The sequence below is a fragment of the Stegostoma tigrinum genome, chromosome 12, assembly GCF_030684315.1.
Source record: "Stegostoma tigrinum isolate sSteTig4 chromosome 12, sSteTig4.hap1, whole genome shotgun sequence".
Lineage (NCBI taxonomy): Eukaryota > Metazoa > Chordata > Chondrichthyes > Orectolobiformes > Stegostomatidae > Stegostoma > Stegostoma tigrinum.
The window spans coordinates 7,824,044-7,846,129 of NC_081365.1; the positions used below are offsets into that span (position 1 = coordinate 7,824,044).

The 22,086-nt window shown below is 44.9% G+C and overlaps 1 protein-coding gene across 2 annotated transcripts in view; it reads right to left on the bottom strand.

The window, feature by feature from the left end:
* Positions 1–22,086, bottom strand: part of LOC125457358 (SAM domain-containing protein SAMSN-1-like) — a 161,423-nt gene that overhangs the window by 88,889 nt on the left and 50,448 nt on the right. For both annotated transcript variants that reach the window (XM_048541515.2, XM_048541514.2), the window contains exon 7: positions 15,824–16,188. In XM_048541515.2, coding sequence (XP_048397472.1) covers positions 15,824–16,188 — 365 coding nt within the window. The remainder of the gene's footprint in view (positions 1–15,823; positions 16,189–22,086) is intronic.

The window sequence follows — 22,086 nt, forward strand, 5'->3', positions numbered from 1 at the left end:
CTGGATGAACACAGCAGGCCAAGCAGCATCTTAGGAGCAGAAAAGCTGACGTTTCAAGACTAGACCCTTCATCAGAAATCTGAAATGTCAGCTTTTCTGCTCCTAAGATGCTGCTTGGCCTGCTGTGTTCATCCAGCTCCACACCTTGTTATTTCAGATTCTCCAGCATCTGCAGTTCCTATTAGTGATAATGGGAACTGCAGATGCTGGAGAATCCAAGATAACAAAGTGTGGGGCTGGATGAACACAGCAGGCCAAGCAGCATCTCAGGAGCACAAAAGCAGACGTTTCAGGCCTAAACGTCAGCTTTTGTGCTCCTGAGATGCTGCTTGGCCTGCTGTGTTCATCCAGCTCCACACTTTGTTATCTGCAGTTCCTATTATCTCTCTTTTGGAAATGGCTTCGTTATTCTTCTTGCCAATGTGGACACATTCACTTTTTGTCACATTACACTCTGCCAAAGTTTGGTGCACTCACTTCATCTACATATGTAACTTCCTATTGTTATGATGCCAATTGGTCGTATTACTGGGCAAATCAGATCCACAAATAAATCCTGGCCTTTGTTTTTAGCTTAGTTAGTTAACATGGTGGTTAGTCACTGAAACATAATACATGAGGCTGCAGATTTTCTTTAACAACAGAACAGAAGTTTGTTACATAAAAGAAGAAATTTAAAAAAAAAAACAAGGCAGATTATTTCAAAATAATGTAAAATTACCACAGTATTACTCGTCCATAGGGCTGTTCTCTCATTAGAGAGAGACAACTGTTAGTGGTTTAACAGTATGCCTCAGGCTAGGGGAGAGGTTGAGAAGGACAGTGCTTTGTGGTAATGTCAGCAGCTGTAGGAATTGAATCCATAGAAGTGGAATCATGTTGCATTGCAAACTAGCTGTCCAGTCAACTGAACAAACCAACATAGAAAGCAGCTAGCAGGATCTAAATCACAGAGCAAACTCCCACCCCATTTCCCAACTCTCTCTATGACAGACACTCAAGGCCAGAGAGATTAATCTTTCGCTTTCTACTTAACTGGCTCTTAGCAATTTCCTCGCTGTGCCCACTAAGACAATTCAATGAGTCTAGTCCAACTCTGCTAAAATAAACTTTCTCACAAATCTGAGAGGTGGAACATTTTTGGTACTAATAATGTGCATACTTTGATCCAAGCTCCATTAGTTTGGAATTTTCACCAACCAAACCATCCTACTGAGGTGGCTTGTGCCCTGAACAATTGTCAGCTCCTTTTAGGAGATAAAATAAACTGCATCTAAACTCACCTCTGAGGTCTTAGTCTTTATGATCTTTTACATGGTTTCTTTAAATTTGATACTATCTTTAGCTTCCATAGTTAGCCACAAATGTACCTCCTGCCCATAGAGACTTTAATTATTAGTAATATATCTGAATATCATGAGATCTATGCAATGGTTGCTTAAAAATCTACAATGATCCTCAACTGTCCTACCTTTTAAGATAACAAAGTGTGAAGCTGGATGAACACAGCAGGCCAAGCAGCATCTCGGGAGCACAAAAGCTGACGTTTCGGGCCTAGATGCTTTTCCCAGCTCACACAAGCAATCTCCATCTTTACATCCTGGTAATTGCCTTCAGTTAAGTTTAATACACTTATCTTCAACCTACACTTCTCACCTGCAAACTGTCTGTGACATCCTATTGTGCTATAACTGTTGCTTATAGCCTCTTGGCTATGAATTTACTAATTACTTCTGTTTCATTATGTGTTATCAGGTCTAATACAGCCAGTTTTCTTATTTGATCTGAAATGCACTACTCAAAAAGAATGTCCTGAATTAACACTATGACCTTAATTTTAAGGATAGCTATACCAATGTTTCATTCAATCCACATGAATACCAGAATCATGCATGATTTTTGCAGTATCATTCTTGCAATCATTAAAATATTCTTGGGATTTAGGTCCTAGCTTTAGTCATTTTGCAACAGCATTCCTGCAATGGCTATTTCCATTTGTGTTATTAGCTTATCAGCTTTGTAATGAAAGCTGTGCACATTTCTCCCAAGTCAACTTTTGACCAACACGATCAAGTCTCTAATGTTACTTGGCCTACAACAATTCTCTCATGGCTTCCAGAGATTATTACATTCGTGGTTCTACTTATTAATTTAACATTTAGCAGCTCTAATCTCAAAACAGAACTCCTTTCCCTGAATTGTGTATGCCGTTGGTATGTGTATATACTACGACATATCAATCCTCCCATTCCCATTGTGCGCTCCTCTCTAAGCAGATGCCCCAAACCCTGGCACTGAGCAAGCAAGTAACCTTCTGAATTCACATTCCTGCTTGCACAGAAATGTACCAATCTCCTTGACGATGCTGTCCCCTATTGTATTTCTATCTATCCCCTTCTTGAATGGCTTCTTGTGTCACGGTGCTATGGTCCATTCCCGCAATCAATTTACAACCATCCCTTCAAACTATGTACGATGCAAAATCCTTGGATATGTTGCAGAATTCCAAGATGTGTGCCCCTCAATTCTAGAATTTTTGTTTCTTACATTTATGTTGATAGCTTTTTATTTTTCTTCGTATTTATGATGTCTGGATGAATAAGACTTTTTTTAATTAAATTCATTCCCAACACCTCTCCACGGCATCTTCCTGTGCAACCACAGAAGGTATAGCACCTGCCTATTTACTTCCTCCCTCCTCATGACCCAAGGCTCTGGACACACCTTTGCTCAATCTAGTCTACTATATTTGCTGCTTATGGTGCGGCCTTCTCTACAGTGGGGAATCGAAGCACACATTGGGTGACCACTTCGTAGAACATTATGTTTTGTCATCAAAAATGGTCCTGAGCTTCCAGTTCCCGGCCACTTCAACACACCATCTTTGGGGGAAATATAGGAGCAATAAGTTCAGGGATCCCTGGATGTCCAGGACCATTCAGGACTAGATGAGGAGGAAAAGAAAGGTTTTTAGCAAGAGCAAAGGAAGCAATTCAGCTTGACCATAGAGAAAGATAAGAAGTGCAAGAGGGAACTGAATATTAGAAGACCAAATAGGGACATGGAAAAGGACTCACAAACAGGATTAGGGAGAACCCTAAAATCATAGAATCATAGAATTCCTAAATTATGAAAGCAGGCCATTCAACTCATCAACTCCACACCAATCTTCTGAAGAGAATCCCACCCACAGCCACCCAGTACTGCTATTGGAAGAGTCTGTAATGGTTTTAAATTATCTGGAGACACTTCCAATCACCGCTGAAAATATCAGACGCAGAAAGATCCGATCCTGACAAAACTGAAACTAAAGGACCAAAGGACCAGCACAATGAGAATTGAAACCTTTTTGGACTCGGAAAGACGACATCACAGAAGGGGATGGCGTATTGTTATGGGGAGTAACTGTCCCGGTCAAAAGTCGTTGCCAGATGCTGGCTGAACTCCACCAGGGTCACCCAGGGATGTCCAAAATGAAGATGTTAATGAGAAATTATATCTGCTGGCCAGATTGGATGCAGACATAACTGCATTGGTGGGGCAGTGTCCAAAGTGCCAACAAGGACAAACATTACCTCCAGCAGCTCCCCCACATTCATGGGAATGGCTGGCTAAACCTTGGACCCGGTTACACATCAACAATGCAGGCCCTTTCATGGTTTCAATATCTTTAGTCATTATGGACGCCCACTTAAAGTGGCTGGACGTCCATAGAGTTTGTTCATCAAAAACGGGGCGCTGATAGAAAAACTGCGGGCATCTTTTGCAATGTACTGACTCCTGGACGTGTTGGTCACAGATAAGGGGAGATCATTTACCAGCAAGGAATTTGAGTATTTCCTAAAGTCAAATGGCATTCATCATCAGGGGAGGTGATGGCCTAGTGGTATTATTGCTGAACTGTTACTCCAGAGACCCAGATAATGTTCTCAGGTCTGGGGTTTGAATGCAGCCACAGCAAATGGTGGAATTTGTATTCAATTAATATAAAAAACGCAGAAGAGTACAGGGCCTTCGGCCCATGATGTTGGGCTGATCTATTATTCTACTCTAAGATTAAAACTACCCTACATTTTACCATCATCCATATGAGTTGCTTAAATGTCCCTAAAGTATCTGACTCCATTACCACTGTTGGCAGCACATTCCACACACCCACCACTCTCTCTGTGTAAAGAACCTACCTCTAACATCTTCCCTATACCTTCCATCAATCACCCTAAAATTATGCCCCCTCATAATAATCATTTCCACCCTGGAAAAATGCCTCTGACTATCCACTCTACCGGTGCCACTCATCATCTTGGATACCTCTATCAAGTCACCCCTCATCCTTCTTCACTCCAAGAAAAACCCTAGCTCCTTCAACCTTTCCTCATAAGACCTACCCTCCAGTCCAGGCAGCATCCTGGTAAATCTTCTCTGCACCCTCTCCAAAGCGTCCACATTCTTCTTACAATGTGGTGACCAGAACTGAATGCAATATTCCAAGTGTGATCTAACCAGAGTTTTATAGAGCTGCAGCGTAACCTCGTGGCTCTTAAACTCAATTCCCCTGCCAATGAAAGCCAACACACCATACGCCTTCTTAACAATCCTATCAACTACGGACATGGATCTCAAGAGCCCGCAGTTCCTCCACACTGCTGAGAATCCTGCCATTAAGTCTGTATTCTGCATTGAAATTTGACCTTCCAAAATTAATCAGTGCAAACATTTCTGGGTTGAATTTCATCTGCCACTTCTTTGCCCAGATCTGCATCCTGTCAATGTCCCGTTGCAACCTACAACAGCCCTCCACACTAACCACAACTCCACCAACCTTCGTGCTATCGGCAAACTTTCTCACCCATCTTTCCACTTCCTCATCCAAGTCATTTATAAACTTCACAAAAGCAGAGGCCCCAGAACTGATCCCTATGGAACACCACTGGTCACTGAGCTCCGGGCTGAATACTTTCCGTCTACTACCACACTCTGTCTTCTATTTGACAGCCATTTCAGTATCCAGGCAACCATATTTTCCTGAGTCCCATGCCTCCTTACTTTCTGAATGGGCTTACCATGGGGAACCTTATCAAATGCCTTGCAAAAACCATATCCACTGCCCTGCCTTCATTAATGTGTTTTGTCACATCCTCAAAGAATTCAATAAGGCTTGTGAGGCATGATTTACCCCTCACAAAGCCATGCTGACTGTTTCTAATCAAACTGTGCTTTTCCAAATAATCATAAATGCTATCTTTCAGAATTCTCTCCAATAATTTATCCACCACAGAAGTAAGACTGACTAGTTTATAATTCCCAGGATTATCCCTATTGCCTTTTTTGTACAAGGGAATAACATTTACCACCTCTAATCACCTGGTACTACTCCTGTGGACAGTAAGGATGTAAAGATCACTGCCAAATGCGCAGTAATCTCCTCCCTCACTTCCCATCGTGACCTTGGGTAGATAACGTCTGGCCCAGGGGACTTATCTATCCTCATGTTTTTCAAAATTTCTAGCACATCCTCTTTCCTAACATCAACCTGTTCGAGCATATCTGCCTGTTTCATGCTGTCCTCAAAAACTGCAAGGTCCCTCTCACTGGTGAATACTGAAGCAACATATTCATTAAGGACCTCCCCTACCTCCTCTGACTCCAGGCACAATTTCCCTCCACTATCCTTGATTGACCCTACCCTCACTCTGCCCATCCTTTTGTTCCTCACATAAAATGCTTTGGGGTTTTCCTTAATCCTACCCGCCATGGCCTTTTCATGCCCCCTTCTAGCTCTCCTAAGCCCATTCTTCAGTCCCTTCCTGGCTACCTCTTAACCCTCTACAGCTCCATCCAATCCTTGTTTCCTTATCCTTAAGTAAGCTTCCTTCTTCCTCTTGACTAGGTGTTCCGCACGTCTTGTCGTCCAAGGTTCCTTCACCTTACCAACCCTTCCTTGCGTCAGTGGGACAAACCTATCTAGTATCTATGGCAAGTGCTCCCTAAACAACCTCCACATTTCTATCTTACATTTCCCTGAAAACATCTGTTCCCAATTTATGCTCCATAGTTCCTGACCAATAGCGTTGTAATTCCCCCTCCCCCAGATAAATACTTTCTCATACCGTCTGCTCCCATCCCTCTCCATAACAACAACAAATGTCCGGAATTAAGAATCTAATGATAACCATGAATCTATTGTTGATTGTCGGAAAAACCCATCCGGTTTACTGATGTCCTTTACGGAAGGAAACTGCCGTCCTTACCAGTTCTGGACTACGTGACTCCAGACCCAGAGCAATGTGGTTGACTCTTAACTCCCCTCTGGATAATTAGGGATGGGCAATAAGTACTGCTTGACCAGCAACACCCTCATCCCATGAATGAACAAAGGATATAATGACAGCTCTATACCATCCATCATCCAATGGTCTGGTGGAAAGAGCAGCCCAAAGTTTGAAGGCAGGTTTAAAGAAACAGCCTACAGCTTCACTAGATACCAAACTGTCCCAGTTCCTATTTGATTATATGATCACACCTCATGCAACCAAAGGGATAGCTCCAGCAGAGTTGCCAATGGGGTGGATAAACCTGATCTTCCTAAACCTTGGGGGAAGGGGTGAAATGGCATCAGGAATTCCAAAGCTAGACACAAGACTTCCCTAAGTGAGTGAGACAGTTATGTCAGGGGGTGAAGTTTGGTGCAGGAGCCACGGGAATGGTCCTGAATGGGTAAGAGGCATGGTCAACACGAGACCAGTTCCAGCGACGGACAAAGTTCAGGTAGTGCAATGATCCTGAACAACTACACAGACCATATGAAAGCTGAAAATTCGCAAATGTTGCAGGAGAAAAATGCCCCAGGTTCTCAACTGCTTTTCCAACTGTTGCAGAATACATGGGTTCTCCCTCTCCATCAAGCATTGAAGATACCTCAGAATCCGAGATAGGCATGGTGGATGTCGCTGCTTCATTGCCTTTGCTGCCTGAAGAGGAGACTATATCTCTACGGAGACACTCCAGATGCAAGAGACAAGCTTCCATGTTCCATGCCACCCATATCAGAGGCAGAATTAGAGGAACCTGACCCAGATGTAAAATGCCACGGGGGGAGCAGCAAAAAAAGGCCAGCCATTGTTCTTAGACTCAGAGAGGGAGAGATATAATGATTATAATATGGTCAGCTGTGTGGGCCACATAGAATATGAGCTCCCTGATTGGGGCTGTTAATCTGGTACAATCAGGGAGCCTTGGCTGACAGATATAAACAGAGATAATAAAATGTGAGGCTGGATGAACACAGCAGGCCAAGCAGCATCTCAGGAGCACAAAAGCTGACGTTTCGGGCCTAGACCCTTCATCAGAGAGGGGGATGGGGGGAGGGAACTGGAATAAATAGGGAGAGAGGGGGAGGCGGACCGAAGATGGAGAGTAAAGAAGATAGGTGGAGAAGGTGTGGGTGGGGAGGTAGGGAGGGGATAGGTCAGTCCAGGGAAGACGGACAGGTCAAGGAGGTGGGATGAGGTTAGTAGGTAGCTGGGGGTGCGGCTTGGGGTGGGAGGAAGGGATGGGTGAGAGGAAGAACCGGTTAGGGAGGCAGAGACAGGTTGGACTGGTTTTGGGATGCAGTGGGTGGGGGGGAAGAGCTGGGCTGGTTGTGTGGTGCAGTGGGGGGAGGGGATGAACTGGGCTGGTTTAGGGATGCAGTGGGGGAAGGGGAGATTTTGAAACTGGTGAAGTCCACATTGATACCATATGGCTGCAGGGTTCCCAGGCGGAATATGAGTTGCTGTTCCTGCAACCTTCGGGTGGCATCATTGTGGCAGTGCAGGAGGCCCATGATGGACATGTCATCAAGAGAATGGGAGGGGGAGTGGAAATGGTTTGCGACTGGGAGGTGCAGTTGTTTGTTGCGAACTGAGCGGAGGTGTTCTGCAAAGCGGTCCCCAAGCCTCCGCTTGGTTTCCCCAATGTAGAGGAAGCCGCACCGGGTACAGTGGATGCAGTATACCACATTGGCAGATGTGCAGGTGAACCTCTGCTTAATGTGGAATGTCATCTTGGGGCCTGGGATGGGGGTGAGGGAGGAGGTGTGGGGACAAGTGTAGCATTTCCTGCGGTTGCAGGGGAAGGTGCCGGGTGTGGTGGGGTTGGAGGGCAGTGTGGAGCGAACAAGGGAGTCACGGAGAGAGTGGTCTCTCCGGAAAGCAGACAGGGGTGGGGATGGAAAAATGTCTTGGGTGGTGGGGTCGGATTGTAAATGGCAGAAGTGTCGGAGGATAATGCGTTGTATCCGGAGGTTGGTAGGGTGGTGTGTGAGAACGAGGGGGATCCTCTTGGGGCGGTTGTGGCGGGGGCGGGGTGTGAGGGATGTGTCGCGGGAAATGCGGGAGACGCGGTCAAGGGCGTTCTCAATCACCGTGGGGGGGAAGTTGCGGTCCTTAAAGAACTTGGACATCTGGGATGTGCGGGAGTGGAATGTCTTATCGTGGGAGCAGATGCGGCGGAGGCGGAGGAATTGGGAATAGGGGATGGAATTTTTGCAGGAGGGTGGGTGGGAGGAGGTGTATTCTAGGTAGCTGTGGGAGTCGGTGGGCTTGAAATGGACATCAGTTACAAGCTGGTTGCCTGAGATGGAAATGCTACACTTGTCCCCACACCTCCTCCCTCACCCCCATCCCAGGGGAAATGCTACACTTGTCCCCACACCTCCTCCCTCACCCCCATCCCAGGCCCCAAGATGACATTCCACATTAAGCAGAGGTTCACCTGCACATCTGCCAATGTGGTATACTGCATCCACTGTACCCGGTGCGGCTTCCTCTACATTGGGGAAACCAAGCGGAGGCTTGGGGACCGCTTTGCAGAACACCTCCGCTCAGTTCGCAACAAACAACTGCACCTCCCAGTCGCAAACCATTTCCACTCCCCCTCCCATTCTCTTGATGACATGTCCATCATGGGCCTCCTGCACTGCCACAATGATGCCACCCGAAGGTTGCAGGAACAGCAACTCATATTCCGCCTGGGAACCCTGCAGCCATATGGTATCAATGTGGACTTCACCAGTTTCAAAATCTCCCCTTCCCCCACTGCATCCCTAAACCAGCCCAGTTCATCCCCTCCCCCCACTGCACCACACAACCAGCCCAGCTCTTCCCCCCCACCCACTGCATCCCAAAACCAGTCCAACCTGTCTCTGCCTCCCTAACCGGTTCTTCCTCTCACCCATCCCTTCCTCCCACCCCAAGCCGCACCCCCAGCTACCTACTAACCTCATCCCACCTCCTTGACCTGTCCGTCTTCCCTGGACTGACCTATCCCCTCCCTACCTCCCCACCCACACCTTCTCCACCTATCTTCTTTACTCTCCATCTTCGGTCCGCCTCCCCCTCTCTCCCTATTTATTCCAGTTCCCTCCCCCCATCCCCCTCTCTGATGAAGGGTCTAGGCCCGAAACGTCAGCTTTTGTGCTCCTGAGATGCTGCTTGGCCTGCTGTGTTCATCCAGCCTCACATTTTATTATCTTGGAATCTCCAGCATCTGCAGTTCCCATTATCTCAGATATAAACAGAGGTTTTGTTCACTCTGAGAGCTGGCTCCGAGGGAGCTGGATCAGTGTCGAGGACTCTCCAAATGTAAATAAAATTTGACTTGGTGACAGGATACCAGCCTCTGAGGAGTTATTTATTTTTTATTTATGCATGGGATGAGGGCTTCGTTGACCAGGCAGCATTTATTGCCTGTCCCTAATTGCCCAGAGGGCAGTTCAGAGTCAACCACATTGCTGTGGGTCTGGAGTTACATGTAGGCCAGACCAGGTAAGGATGGCAGTTTCCTTCCCTCAAGGACATTAGTGAGCCAAATAGGTTTTTCCAACAATCATCATTAGACTCTCAATTCCAGAAACTTTATTGAATTCAATTCCACTATCTGCCAATGCAGGATTTGAACCTGGGTCCCCAGAATATCACCTGGGTCTCTGGATTAACAGTCCAGTGATAATACCAGTTGGCCATTGCCTCCCAGATGGTAACGATTGAGTTGGGGAATATGCTGGGCCATGAGATTATAGCTTGTTCTGGAGCACCATTCTGCTGTTGTTGAAGGCTGACAGCACATACTTGCATGCACAGTTCTGAGTTTCTAGATCTGTCTGATTTAGCACTGTGATAGTGCCACAGGACATGATGTAAGGTGTCATTAATGTGAAGATGGGGCTTTGTAATACGTCCTGTGACTTATCTCCTGTACATCAATCTCACTTAACGCCAGCCTGCTGTCTACCGTCAGGAGGCAGAAATGAATTCAGTTAGGAGCAAGCCAAGTGGCAATAATGATAAGATCCAGGCACTGCTGTGTTCACTCTTTCACCATTTCCTTCTCCCCGTCAGTTGGCTAATCATTATCATGTCAACAGTGAGAGAGATTGCACAAACTTGCAGCATGGACAGCGCCAGTGAAGTTAAGTAGACACATGTCCCCATCTGTACAGACGTAGTGTAGCTGTGACTTCAAGGAGGTTCTAAACGTTCCTATTACCAAAAATTTCTGTTACGTTGATTCCTTTTCAAGCCGTCGTCAGTGCCAGCTTATTTTCAGTTTCCGAAATTACAGTGTGTAATTTACAGTTGTGGTGACGCATCCCAACGTGCCTCATGATAGAAATTTGGCAAATAAGTTTTGATACTGAGCCATGTCAGAAAATAAGACAAAGAAGTGGCAGAATTAAAAGAGCAATTTTTTTTAAAACAAGATGCAACGAGGTTTTGGGTAAAGTGGACTTTCAATATTCTTTCGAGAGACAACAACAAGACCAACATCTATTTTTCACCCCTAGTTGTCCTCAAGTCACTATTCAAGCCATTTTGGGGTCAACCACATTGGGTCTGGAGATGCATGTCCGCCAGACCAAGTAAGGATGGTAGCCTCCTTCCCTAATGGGGAAGAAGGGTCTCGACCCAAAACGTCAGCCTTCCTGCTCCTCTGATGCTGCCTGGCCTGCTGTGTTCATCCAGCTCTACACCCTGTTATCTCATGAGTAAACCAGTTAGGTTTTACATCAATTGATGATAGTTTCATGGTCACCATCACTGAGACTAATTTTATTTTCCAGATATGTGAACTGAATTTAAATTCTACAAGCTTCCTTAATAGGATTTCAACTTATACCCTGAAAGCATTCATTTTAGTATGGGCTTCTGGATTTTTATCGATTGTGCCATTATGCCACCTCCTCCATATTCTAGGAACCTTGGGTCAAGACATCAGAAAGTGTAACTGCAGATAATGGTGTAAGTAATATTAGGGATAAATAAAAGACAACAATTCAACAAATCTAAAGCCCTGCAATGCACTCCATGCTAGGGGAGATTACAGTGACAAGGAATGTAAGGTCATGGAGGGAATAAGTGACAAACGTATGAACTTTAACACTGGGCTGTGAGCTTCATGTACATGGCTATGCTTAGTTTATCCAGTGATGTGGATTCAGCAGCAACATTTGGAGGACATAGGGGTGGTGGAATGTGTTGAAAGAAATGCATTTGGACAAAGATTAATGCTGCTGTCACTTGACATACTTTTGTTGTCAGTGACTTCAACTTTAGTTTATGATAACCATCAAACATGTGACTTGTAACATGAAGTTAGAGGTGCCCTGCTACAATTGAGCAAATTTTCACACAGCAAGCTTCCATCTTTAAAAAAGTGCCAAGGAACAAAGGAGAGAAAAATCTATCACTTTGATGTGTTGTTAGATAGGTCAGAGGGAATGTCAATTTTCCACTCTCTGCACCTGTGAAAATGAAAGGAGAACTCAGATAGAATTTGAACTGTGTTCCACTTGCAGTGATCAAACAATGAAATAGCTATAGAATGAATTAATAAACCCCGAACAAATGAATATGGCTACGTGACAGTCTCTGCTAGGATAGAAGGAATGTAAGCTACAATGCTGTCTAAGCCTCACAAGACAAATTTTGCAGGCTGGTATACCTTATGTGATAACCAATAATAACTTATATGCTAGCTTTCTCTAATCAATGCATGAGGTCTTCCAAATATATTTATGATGCAGCTTTCTGCAGGCTTTCCCCAATGAAATAATAATCAGCTCTTCTTTCCTTCCTGCCAAAGTGCAAAACTTCATATTTTCCCACATGATGTTCTATTGTTCAGGTCTTTGCCCAAGGCCTTATCCTGTCTATATCACTCAAGATATTCTCTCACAGTCTTCCACAGCCACTTCAAAGCAGCCTCATCAAACTGCTTTCATCTGGTCCAAAGTGCCTGCAAAGAATGTTACTTTGTATAAACATCATCTGGCGATGAAATGCAAACAAGGGAAATAGATGCACATTGCAGACATGCTGTCAAGAGCAGCACTCCCTATGAATTAAGTAGATGATATTGAAGCAGACTATGAAATCTTCCAGATTCAATCAGAGTCAATGCCAAAGCCCTTCTCTACAAGTCATCAACGCAGCAGACACTTTCTGACTGAAAAACGAGTATTTTGCTCAAATCAACTACATATCATAATGCAACTGCAGGAAGGACGGCTGCAATGATGGCCTACGAAGGGAGTATATGGAACAAACAGATGCTCATAGCCTAAGATGGCATCTTTGTACAAAGGTGTTGTGTCAATACATCCTCGCAGATGAGAAAAGAGATGATCCACGCAAGCCATCAAGGAGTTGTGTCGAGTCTGAGGAGGGCAACCAAAGTGCACTAGTAGGGAGACATGAGCAGTGAAATTATGGGCCACATCAGGCAGTGCGGTGCTTATATTTTCTCAGCTTGATATTTGTTAAAAGATTTACTTATGATGCAAGAAGTCCCAGAGAGACCACAGACGAAGCTTAGAACGGACCTCTTACCTCCCAAAGGAACTTACTATCTTGTCACTAACAGCTGTGGTTCTGACTACCAAGAGTTAGATATTCAGAACTACTAAAGAGATTGTACAAAGTGTGAAATAATGCTTTGGTTGTTGACAGCATTCTGCAGCTGTACATCCCGTTTACAAGATGCACTTCACCAACTTATCAAGGCATCTTAGCCCGTGCTTTCCAAACCCACAATTACATCCATTAGAAGGATAAGGGCAGCAGATACATGGGAACACCACCCTCTGCAAGTTCCCCTCTAAGCCACGCACCATGCTGACTTGGAAATATTTCACTGTTCCTTCACTGTCACTGGGTCAGAATCCTAGAATTACCCTCCTAAGGGCATTGTGGTTAACCTACAGCACATGGACTGCAGTGGTTCAAGAAGGCTGCTCACCAGGGCAACTGGGGCCGGGGACTAACAGCAAAGCCAACATCCCTCAAAACAAAACAAAACCTTGACATTGAGACAAGTGATAATGGATCTCAATTTACAAGCAGGGAATTGAGGTGCTACATGAGTGAATAGGATATTCAGGTCCATACATCATCTCCAACTATCCCCAGGGTAAAAGGGAAAGCTGAGGCAGACATGGGAATTATCAAAGAGATCATAAAGAAATTGAACAATTTCTGCCCAGGCTTGTACAAGGTCATCCTTCCGTGGTGAAACATTCTCACTGAATTCATGGAAACAGGTCCAGTGCAGAGATCAAAGTCACACTGCAACCAAACTGTTCTCCCATTCCCTGAAGAAAGCTGACTGAAGCTAAAAGTATCAGAAGGCATGAACAACAGAGTGAAGGTGGAATGACAGAAAACCACATTTCACTTTGATAAAAGTGCCAAGTCATTGCCAGAACTAAGCAATGGGAGTAAAGTAAATTCTAACCATTCTTGGTTAGACCTGGTTAGTGCAGTTCTTATCTCAAACATAGGCATTAAATATGAAAGACCAGACATATCATTGTGATGGCAGACATAGCCAGCTAACTAGATAAGTTGCTCCTTCTAGAGGTACAACATTCTGCAAAAACAGCAACGGCTCAGTAACAACAGCAACCACCATGGGAATTATGCCCTCTGGAAAAGGAATACCACCCTTGGAATGAGCCGATATCTGACAAACAGCTAATAGCTGCATTCATACATACTCTTAAAACACTTGCATATGGATGATATACAAAATACATGTGCAGAAACTGGCGAATGTGGGACTGACAAGAATTGACATGCAGTTTCGTATATGAGAGGTAATTTACCATAGCAATTAGAAGAGGGAGGAGGCAATTCAGCCCTTCAAGACTGTTGTACCATTTAACACAATCATAGCTGACCCAATCTCAGTCTGAACTCTACTTTCCTGCCAGATCACTGTAGTCTTTTATCCTGCTTTCATCGGAAACAGATTGATTTCTTTCTTGAATCTGTTGATTAATTCTGCCTTCATTACATGCTGGGGCAGCAAGTTCCACAGATTCACAACCCTCTAAGAGAAGTAGTTTCACCCCATCTCAGTTTTGAACCTACCTCCTCTCACTCTACCTCTACGACCTCTTGTCCCACAAGGGGGAGCATCTGTTCTATGTTCACAATGCCATTTAGCATTGTTTCTTTCCTCCACCAGATCCCCCTTCATTCTTCTGAACTCCAGAGAGTACAATGCCAAATTATCCAATCGCTCCTGTACAACAGCCCTTTCATCCCTGGAATCAAACTGGCAAACCTCCTCTGAACTGCCTCCAGTGCCACCACATCCTTCCTCAAGTCAGGATACCAAAACTGGACACAATGTTCCAGCTGTGGTCTCACCATTGCCTTATATAATTGTAACAAACTTCGTTATTTTTATAACTGCCCTTTTACAATAAATACCCGGATTCCATTTGTTTTACTTATACTGCAACTACTTACCCACTTTCTGTGATTCTTACACAAGGATGCCCAGATCCCTCTGCACTGACACACTTTCCATCTACTCCCATTTAAATAATAACTTTCCCCATCATTTTTTCTGCCAAAATGGAAACCTTGTACATATCCACATTAAACTCCATCTGCCAGATTGTTTCCCTATCTCCGAGCCTATCAATCTCCATCTGTAAATTATTTATATCCTTATCAGTGCCTGCATTCCCACTGACTTTAGTATCATCCACGAACTTTGCTATGTTACACTCTGTCTGTGTTTGTAGATCATTTATATCAATTGTAAATAGTTGAGGTCCAAGCACTGAATCCTGCAGCACCCCATTCATTGCAGTTTGCCCTCCAGAGAAGGAACCATTTATCACAATTTCTGCTTTCTGTCAGTCCGCCAATCCTCTATCCAAGCCAGTACTCTACCCCTAATCCCCTGGGATCTAACCTTCTGGGTCAACATTTAATGCAGTATCTTGTCAAATATCACATGGAAGTCTAGATATACCACATCCAGTGGATCGCCTTTATCTACCCTGCTGGTCACGTCCTCAAAGAACTCCAACAAATCTGTCAAGCAAGATTTGCCCTTCATGAAGCTGTGCTGTGGCACTGGTGAATTGAGCTTTGTTTTTCCAAGCGTTCAGCTATCTCCTCCTTTGTGAGTGACTCCAGTAACCTCCCCACTACAGAGGTCAAACTAAATGTCTACTGTTTCCCACTTCTTCCCAGCTCCTTTTTCGAATATGGGTGTTACATGAGCAAGTTTCTAATCCACTGATATCTTTCCAGATACAAGGCATTTTGGAAAATCATAATTGATGCTTCTGCTATCTTTGCCATCACCTTCTTTGAGTCCCTAGGATTCAGGCTTTAATGCCCCAGGGATTTATCTGCCTTTATTCCCATCAGTTTACTGAATACCTACTGCCCGTCACGTGGTGTACATTCTGTTTGCACCTCAATGACAGCTTTACGGTCAGTGTGGAAACACATTCCCCAAACGTGAAACTTTGACCTACCAATCCATCCGACAGATGCATCCCTGTTACGCGGCTCGGAAACATTTGGCAGTGACAGGTCTGCGTACAGGAGAAGGGAGACCAATTGCGATCCATTGTCAGACTTATGTCGAACCGGATATCTTCAGCATCCTGAAACTTCCTACCACAGGAATGGTGTGCCTGATCCCATGGGGAGGTGAACTCTGGCATGCTGTACCACTCGGGGCTATGGATTCTCTCTAGTGACTGGGAGAAAAGTTCCCACTCAGGGTCTGGCTCATGTTCTTCCTTTGATGACTCAGTACTGCATTTCTCCGGATGGTTTGACTGTGAATGTAAGGTCCTCTCCAGAGACATGAGATCTTCAGATTCCTGACAAGATGCTAGACAACCAAAAACAACATAAATACACGCACACTCTCACACACACACACACACACACACACACACACACACACACACACACACACACACAAGCACACACATGAACGCGCACACATGCACACACACCTCAACAAATAGACAGATACACATACATACACACCAAAGACAGACACACACACACGAGCACACAGAAACATACATCCATAGAAACACATACACAAAGAAACACACACACTGACAAACACAGAAACATGCATCCATAGAAATATGCACACCAACAAAAACACACATATACACGCACACTAATAGACATATTCATGCTCACAGACAAACACATAAATGCACCCACACAAACACAGTCTCACATACTTACTCATATATGAACACACCCGCACGCACTCCCATGCACATACACACAAACACAGACACACATGCACATGTGCAAAAACACCAACACACGTGGGCGCAAACATTCACAATCACAGACAGTACAAACACATACATAGATGTGCACATACACACAAATGCACATGTTCATACACACGCACAGACGCAGTTCAATTGCATGAAAGAGAAAATCCTGCAGAATTTTTTTTAACTTGCAAATGATTGTCAAAATAAGTGTATCATATTATATTTTGGTAGGAAAAATAATGAGGTCATCTACTTCTTAGAACAATAAATGTCATCAAGAAGAGAGGAACAGAGAGTCAAAGATGTGGCAGGGCATTGCAATTCACTGAAATACATCCAGTTGCTGTGGCAATGTGGAATTTACATGTTTGGGGTGGACTGGACTGATGGATGATGTTGCTGAAAGCCTCAGCATTTTCCTATCTCCTTGTTCTGGGGGAGAGGTTGAGTAGACTGGACCTGTGCTCGTTGAACTATAAGTGAATAAGGCAATTCTGGAAACACGCAAGGTTCTTGGGGGACTTGACAGTGTAGATATGAAGGGCCATTCCTTTTGTGGGAGAGTCTCGGAGCAAAGGACATAATCTCAAAATAAGGGGCTGCTCATTTAAGCTGAGGAGGAATTCCTTCTCTCAGAAGGTAGTGAATCTGTGGAATTCTTTACTACAGAGGGCTGGGTCATTAAGTACATCCAAGGCTGAGATAGACAGAATTTTAATCACTAATGGAATTAATAGCAATGAGGTCAAGGCAGGAATGTGCTTTGATATTTCAGGTCACCCATGATCTCAGTGAAATGTGAAGTAGATTAAATGGGCTGAATGTCCCAGATCTGCTCCTATGTCTTATGGTGTTCTTTTGAACATCACTGTCTTTTGCAATCATATCCTGGGGTGGGGCTCAATTCGTAACTTCTAACTCAGAGGTAGAGACTTTTCAGCATAGTTGGTAAAAATCACTAAAAATAAATGGCACAGGTTTATGAGATCATTAAGATCATTAAGAAATACAGACCTGGCAACTGGGTTGAATTCCAGCAGTATAGAATACAAACACAGTGAAGTTCTTTTTTTAAAAGAATCCCTACAGTGTGGAAACAGGCCCTTCAGCCCAACAAGCTCACACTGACCCTCGGAGCACCCACCCGAGCCATCACCCTATAACCCACCTAATCCACACATCCCTGAACATAGCCAATCCACCAAGCCTGCACATCTCTGGACTGTGGGAGGAAACCCATGTAGACATGGGGAGAATGCACAAACTCCACACAGACAGATACACTGAGGCGGAAATTGAACCCAGGTCCCTGGCGCTGTGAGGCAGCAGGGCTAACCTCTGAGCCACCACGCTAGCCCACGTGTGGAGTATTGCAAGCATTCATGGAGAAGGTGTTAAAGGAGACTTATTGGATCTGGGAGGATGGGCTAAATCTTGTATTTATTTGTCTCAGCAGGAGTTATTTGATGCCTTTGGAGGACTTTTCACCAGAAAGGCTTGTGAGATTATTTACGTATGTTATCAAAGTCTCCTCATTAACTACCTACCTGTCTCTGGAGTGTTGTATGTGCCTGATTCCATACCTACCTTACCACACTCTCAGCAGATATCCAGTAGAAGACCTTCCCAATGAAGCCATCCTACACTCAGACAAGCATTGGCAATGCAGATTGCCACTCACCAGCTGAGGGATGGCACAGCAACTATAATGTGCCCACAGTACATAGTTGGCACGGCTGATGCTCACTGGCATGTATATCGCCATTCTCTCACCCTAGTCACTGTACAAGCACCAGGCCACACAGTTTACCATGCCGCCTATGTCCTGGAGCCCTCTCGGGTACCTGGTGTGCTTGAGGGTCCAGGGCCTTAAAAGGCCAGTTACTGGGGGACAAGGCCTACCCACTGTGACCATGGCTGTTGACACCAGTACACAATTCCCAGGCTGATCAGGAACATGGACACAAATCTTCCCAGAATTCGCCCGGGGCCATAGTGAAGCAGAGGATGAAGCTGCTGAAGATGTGGTCCCAATGCGGCCTGAGCGGAGGTCGACCTGAGTAGCCTGGACAGAATGTGCTACATTGTCCTGGAGCAGTCCTGCACAGTTAGAGCAGACCACAAGGTGATGTGCTGGATGCTGGTGTGGTACCTGGGGAATAGGACATGAGCACAGTGGAGGAGAACTTTGCAATTGACCATGGCAGAGCTCAGCTGCTATAAGCCAGTCAGGACCTGACTGACACACCTCAACAGGATTGAGATCTGACACTCACCCAGTCTCTGACGTTTTCATTAGTGGTTGATGTGTTTGCCATACAGGCATATGGCACATGCTGAATTTGTGCCATACAGCAAGGCAGTGCCCTTCCCCCTATCTGATCCCTCACCCCTGGACAAACATGCAGGTTGTCTGTGTGCTACTGCAAAAGACCATATCGAATGGCAGTACAGAATGCGTTTGGCTTGTGCTGAAGGGCCAACATACTGATCGGCACGGCATTGTCTCGCACTGCGTGGCAAGGCAAGGCAGGGATACTGAGTGCATGGAGATACATGCTAACTGAGCCAGCGGGCAGCGCTGAGATGTAGACTGGAATAATCCATGAGCTGGGTGCTTGTCCCAACACAAAGTGTCTCCTCGTCCTACTTTGTCAGCTTCCTCTGTGCCATGGAACTCAGCCCTGAGAGATGTCCCTGTGAACCAGAGACAGACTGTGAAGGACTAGCCAATTTTGGATATCAGTGTCAGTGGGTAAGGGATGTGAGCAGTCTGTGGATCATGTCTGAAAATATTGTTTGATGCTGAGCTGGAGGTGAGCAGAAGTCACCAGGTTTCCACCCAGGTGTCCAAGACTGCTCTGTCGGGTGCATTTGGAAAAGCAGGATGCTGAAAGTTAATGAGGTGACTTGAGCCATCAATAAGGCACTTCACACCACTATCACCACCCTTCACTGGTAACTGGCCACTGCCTAATAAGATCCCTCTGTAATTTTTGATAACATTCTTCGCTTGCAAATTAAAATCTCCAACCAATATTACTCTATTATTCCTACAGGTACCTGCAATCGCTCTACACATCTGCTCCTCTAGTACCCGCTGGCTATTTGAGGGTCTATAATACAGTCCCAACCGACTTACAAACTTACTAGTCATGCCGTGTACATTCACATTCAGATCATTTATACCAATACTACACAATAAAGGTGCCAACACCGACCCCTGCGACACACACCACAAGTCACAGGGTTCCAGTCCGAGAAACAACCTTCAACCTCACCCTCTGCTTCCTACCATTGAGCCAATTTTGAATCCAATTAGCTAGCTGTCCCTGGATCCCATGCGACCTAACTTTCATGACTAGCCTGCCATGGGGGACCTTGTCAAAGACTTTACTAAATCCCTCTTCTCTGGTAATGCGCATGCTGTCCAAAACAACCCCACTTATTTCCCTGATTTCTTTAGCATCCGTGATTCACTTCTCAGTAAACACTGAGGAGAAACATTCATTAAAAATCACGCAATCTTCCCATGGCTCCACACTTAGATGGCCATACTGATCTCTAAGGGGACCTATTCTCTCCCGAGCCTCCCTTTGACTCTAAATATAGCTATACAACCTTTTGGGATTATCTTTAACCTTATCTGCCAGATCTATCTCATACCCTCTTTTTTGATCTTCTGAGTTCCCTCTAAGTGTACTCCCATGCTTGAGCCCAATAGCTTCAAGCTTCTTTTTCCTGACCAGAGCCTCAATATCTCTCATCAGCAAGGGATCTCTAAACCTGCCAGCTCCAGCACCTTACCTGTGGACCCTACCTATCTTTTTCCATAACTATGTTAAAACTAACAGAGTTATTGTAACTGGGCCCAAAATGCTCTCCAACTGACACATTGGTCACTTGCTTGATCTCGTTTCCTAAGAGGAGGTCCAGCGTTGCAACCTCTCGAGTAGGGCACTCTACGTATTGTTTCAGGAAGCTTTCTTGGACATATTTGACAAATTCCACTCCTTGTGGGCCTTTTACACTCTGGGTGGCCCAGTCAATATAGGGGAAATTAAAATCTCCAACCAATATTACACTATTATTCCTACAGGTATCTGCAATCTCTCTACACATCTGCTCCTCTAGTACCCGCTGGCTATTTGAGGGTCTATAATACAGTCCCAGCCGAGTAGCCATCCCCCTATTGTTTCTAAGTTCTAAACATATGTCCTCATGTGATGCCCCTTAAGAATATCCCCCCTAAGCACTGTTGTTATGTCCCCTCTTATTAGATATTTTGAACAATAGACAATAGGTGCTGGAGTAGGCCATTCCGCCCTTCGAGCCAGCACCACCATTCATTATGATCATGGCTGATCATCCACAATCAGTATCCTGTTCCTGCCTTATCCCCATAACCCTTGATTCCACTATCTTTAAGAGCTCTATCTATCTCTTTCTTGAAAGCATACAGAGAGTTGTCCTCCACTGCCTTCTGGGGCAGAGCATTCCATATATCCACCACTCTCTGGGTGAAGAAGTTTTTCCTCAACTCTGTTCTAAATGGCCTACTCCTTATTTTTAAACTGTGTCCTCTGGTCCTGGACTCACCCATCAGCGGAAACATGTTTCCTGCCTCCACAGTATCCAATCCCTTAATAATCTTATATATCTCAGTCAAATCCCCTCTCATCCTTCCAAACTCGAGTATACAAGCCCAGTCGCTCCAATCTTTCAACATATGATAGACCCGCCATTCCAGTCATTGACCTTGTGAACCTACGCTGCACTCCCTCAATAGCAAGAATGTCCTTCCTCAAATTTGGAGACCAAAACTGCACACAATAATCCAGGTGCGGTCTCGCCAGGGCCCTGTACAGCTGCAGAAGGATCTCTTTGCTCCTATAGTCAATTCCTCTTGTGATGAAGGCCAGCATGCTATTAGCTTTCTTCACTACCTGCTGTACCTGCATGCTTGCTTTCATTGACTGATGTACAAGAACACCTAGATCTCGTTGTGCTTCCCCTTTACCTAACTTGATTCCACTGAGATAGTAATCTGCCTTTCTGTTCTTGCCACCAAAGTGGATAACCACACATTTATCCACATTAAACTGCATCTGCCATGCATCCGTCCACTCACCTAGCCTGTCCAAGTCACCCTGTATTCTAATAACATCCTCCTCACATTTCACACTGCCACCCAGCTTTGTGTCATCAGAAAATTTGCTAATATTACTTTTAATGCCTTCGTCTATATCATTAATATATATCGTAAACAGCTGCGGTCCCAGCACCGAACCTTGTGGAACCCCCACTGGTCACTGCCTGCCATTCCGAAAGGGACCCATTTATCACTACTCTTTGCTTCCTGTCAGCCAGCCAATTTTCAATCCAACTCAGTATTTTGCCCCCAATACCATGTGCCCTAATTTTGTTCACCAATCTCCTATGCGGGACTTTATCAAAGGCTTTCTGAAAGTCCAGGTACACTA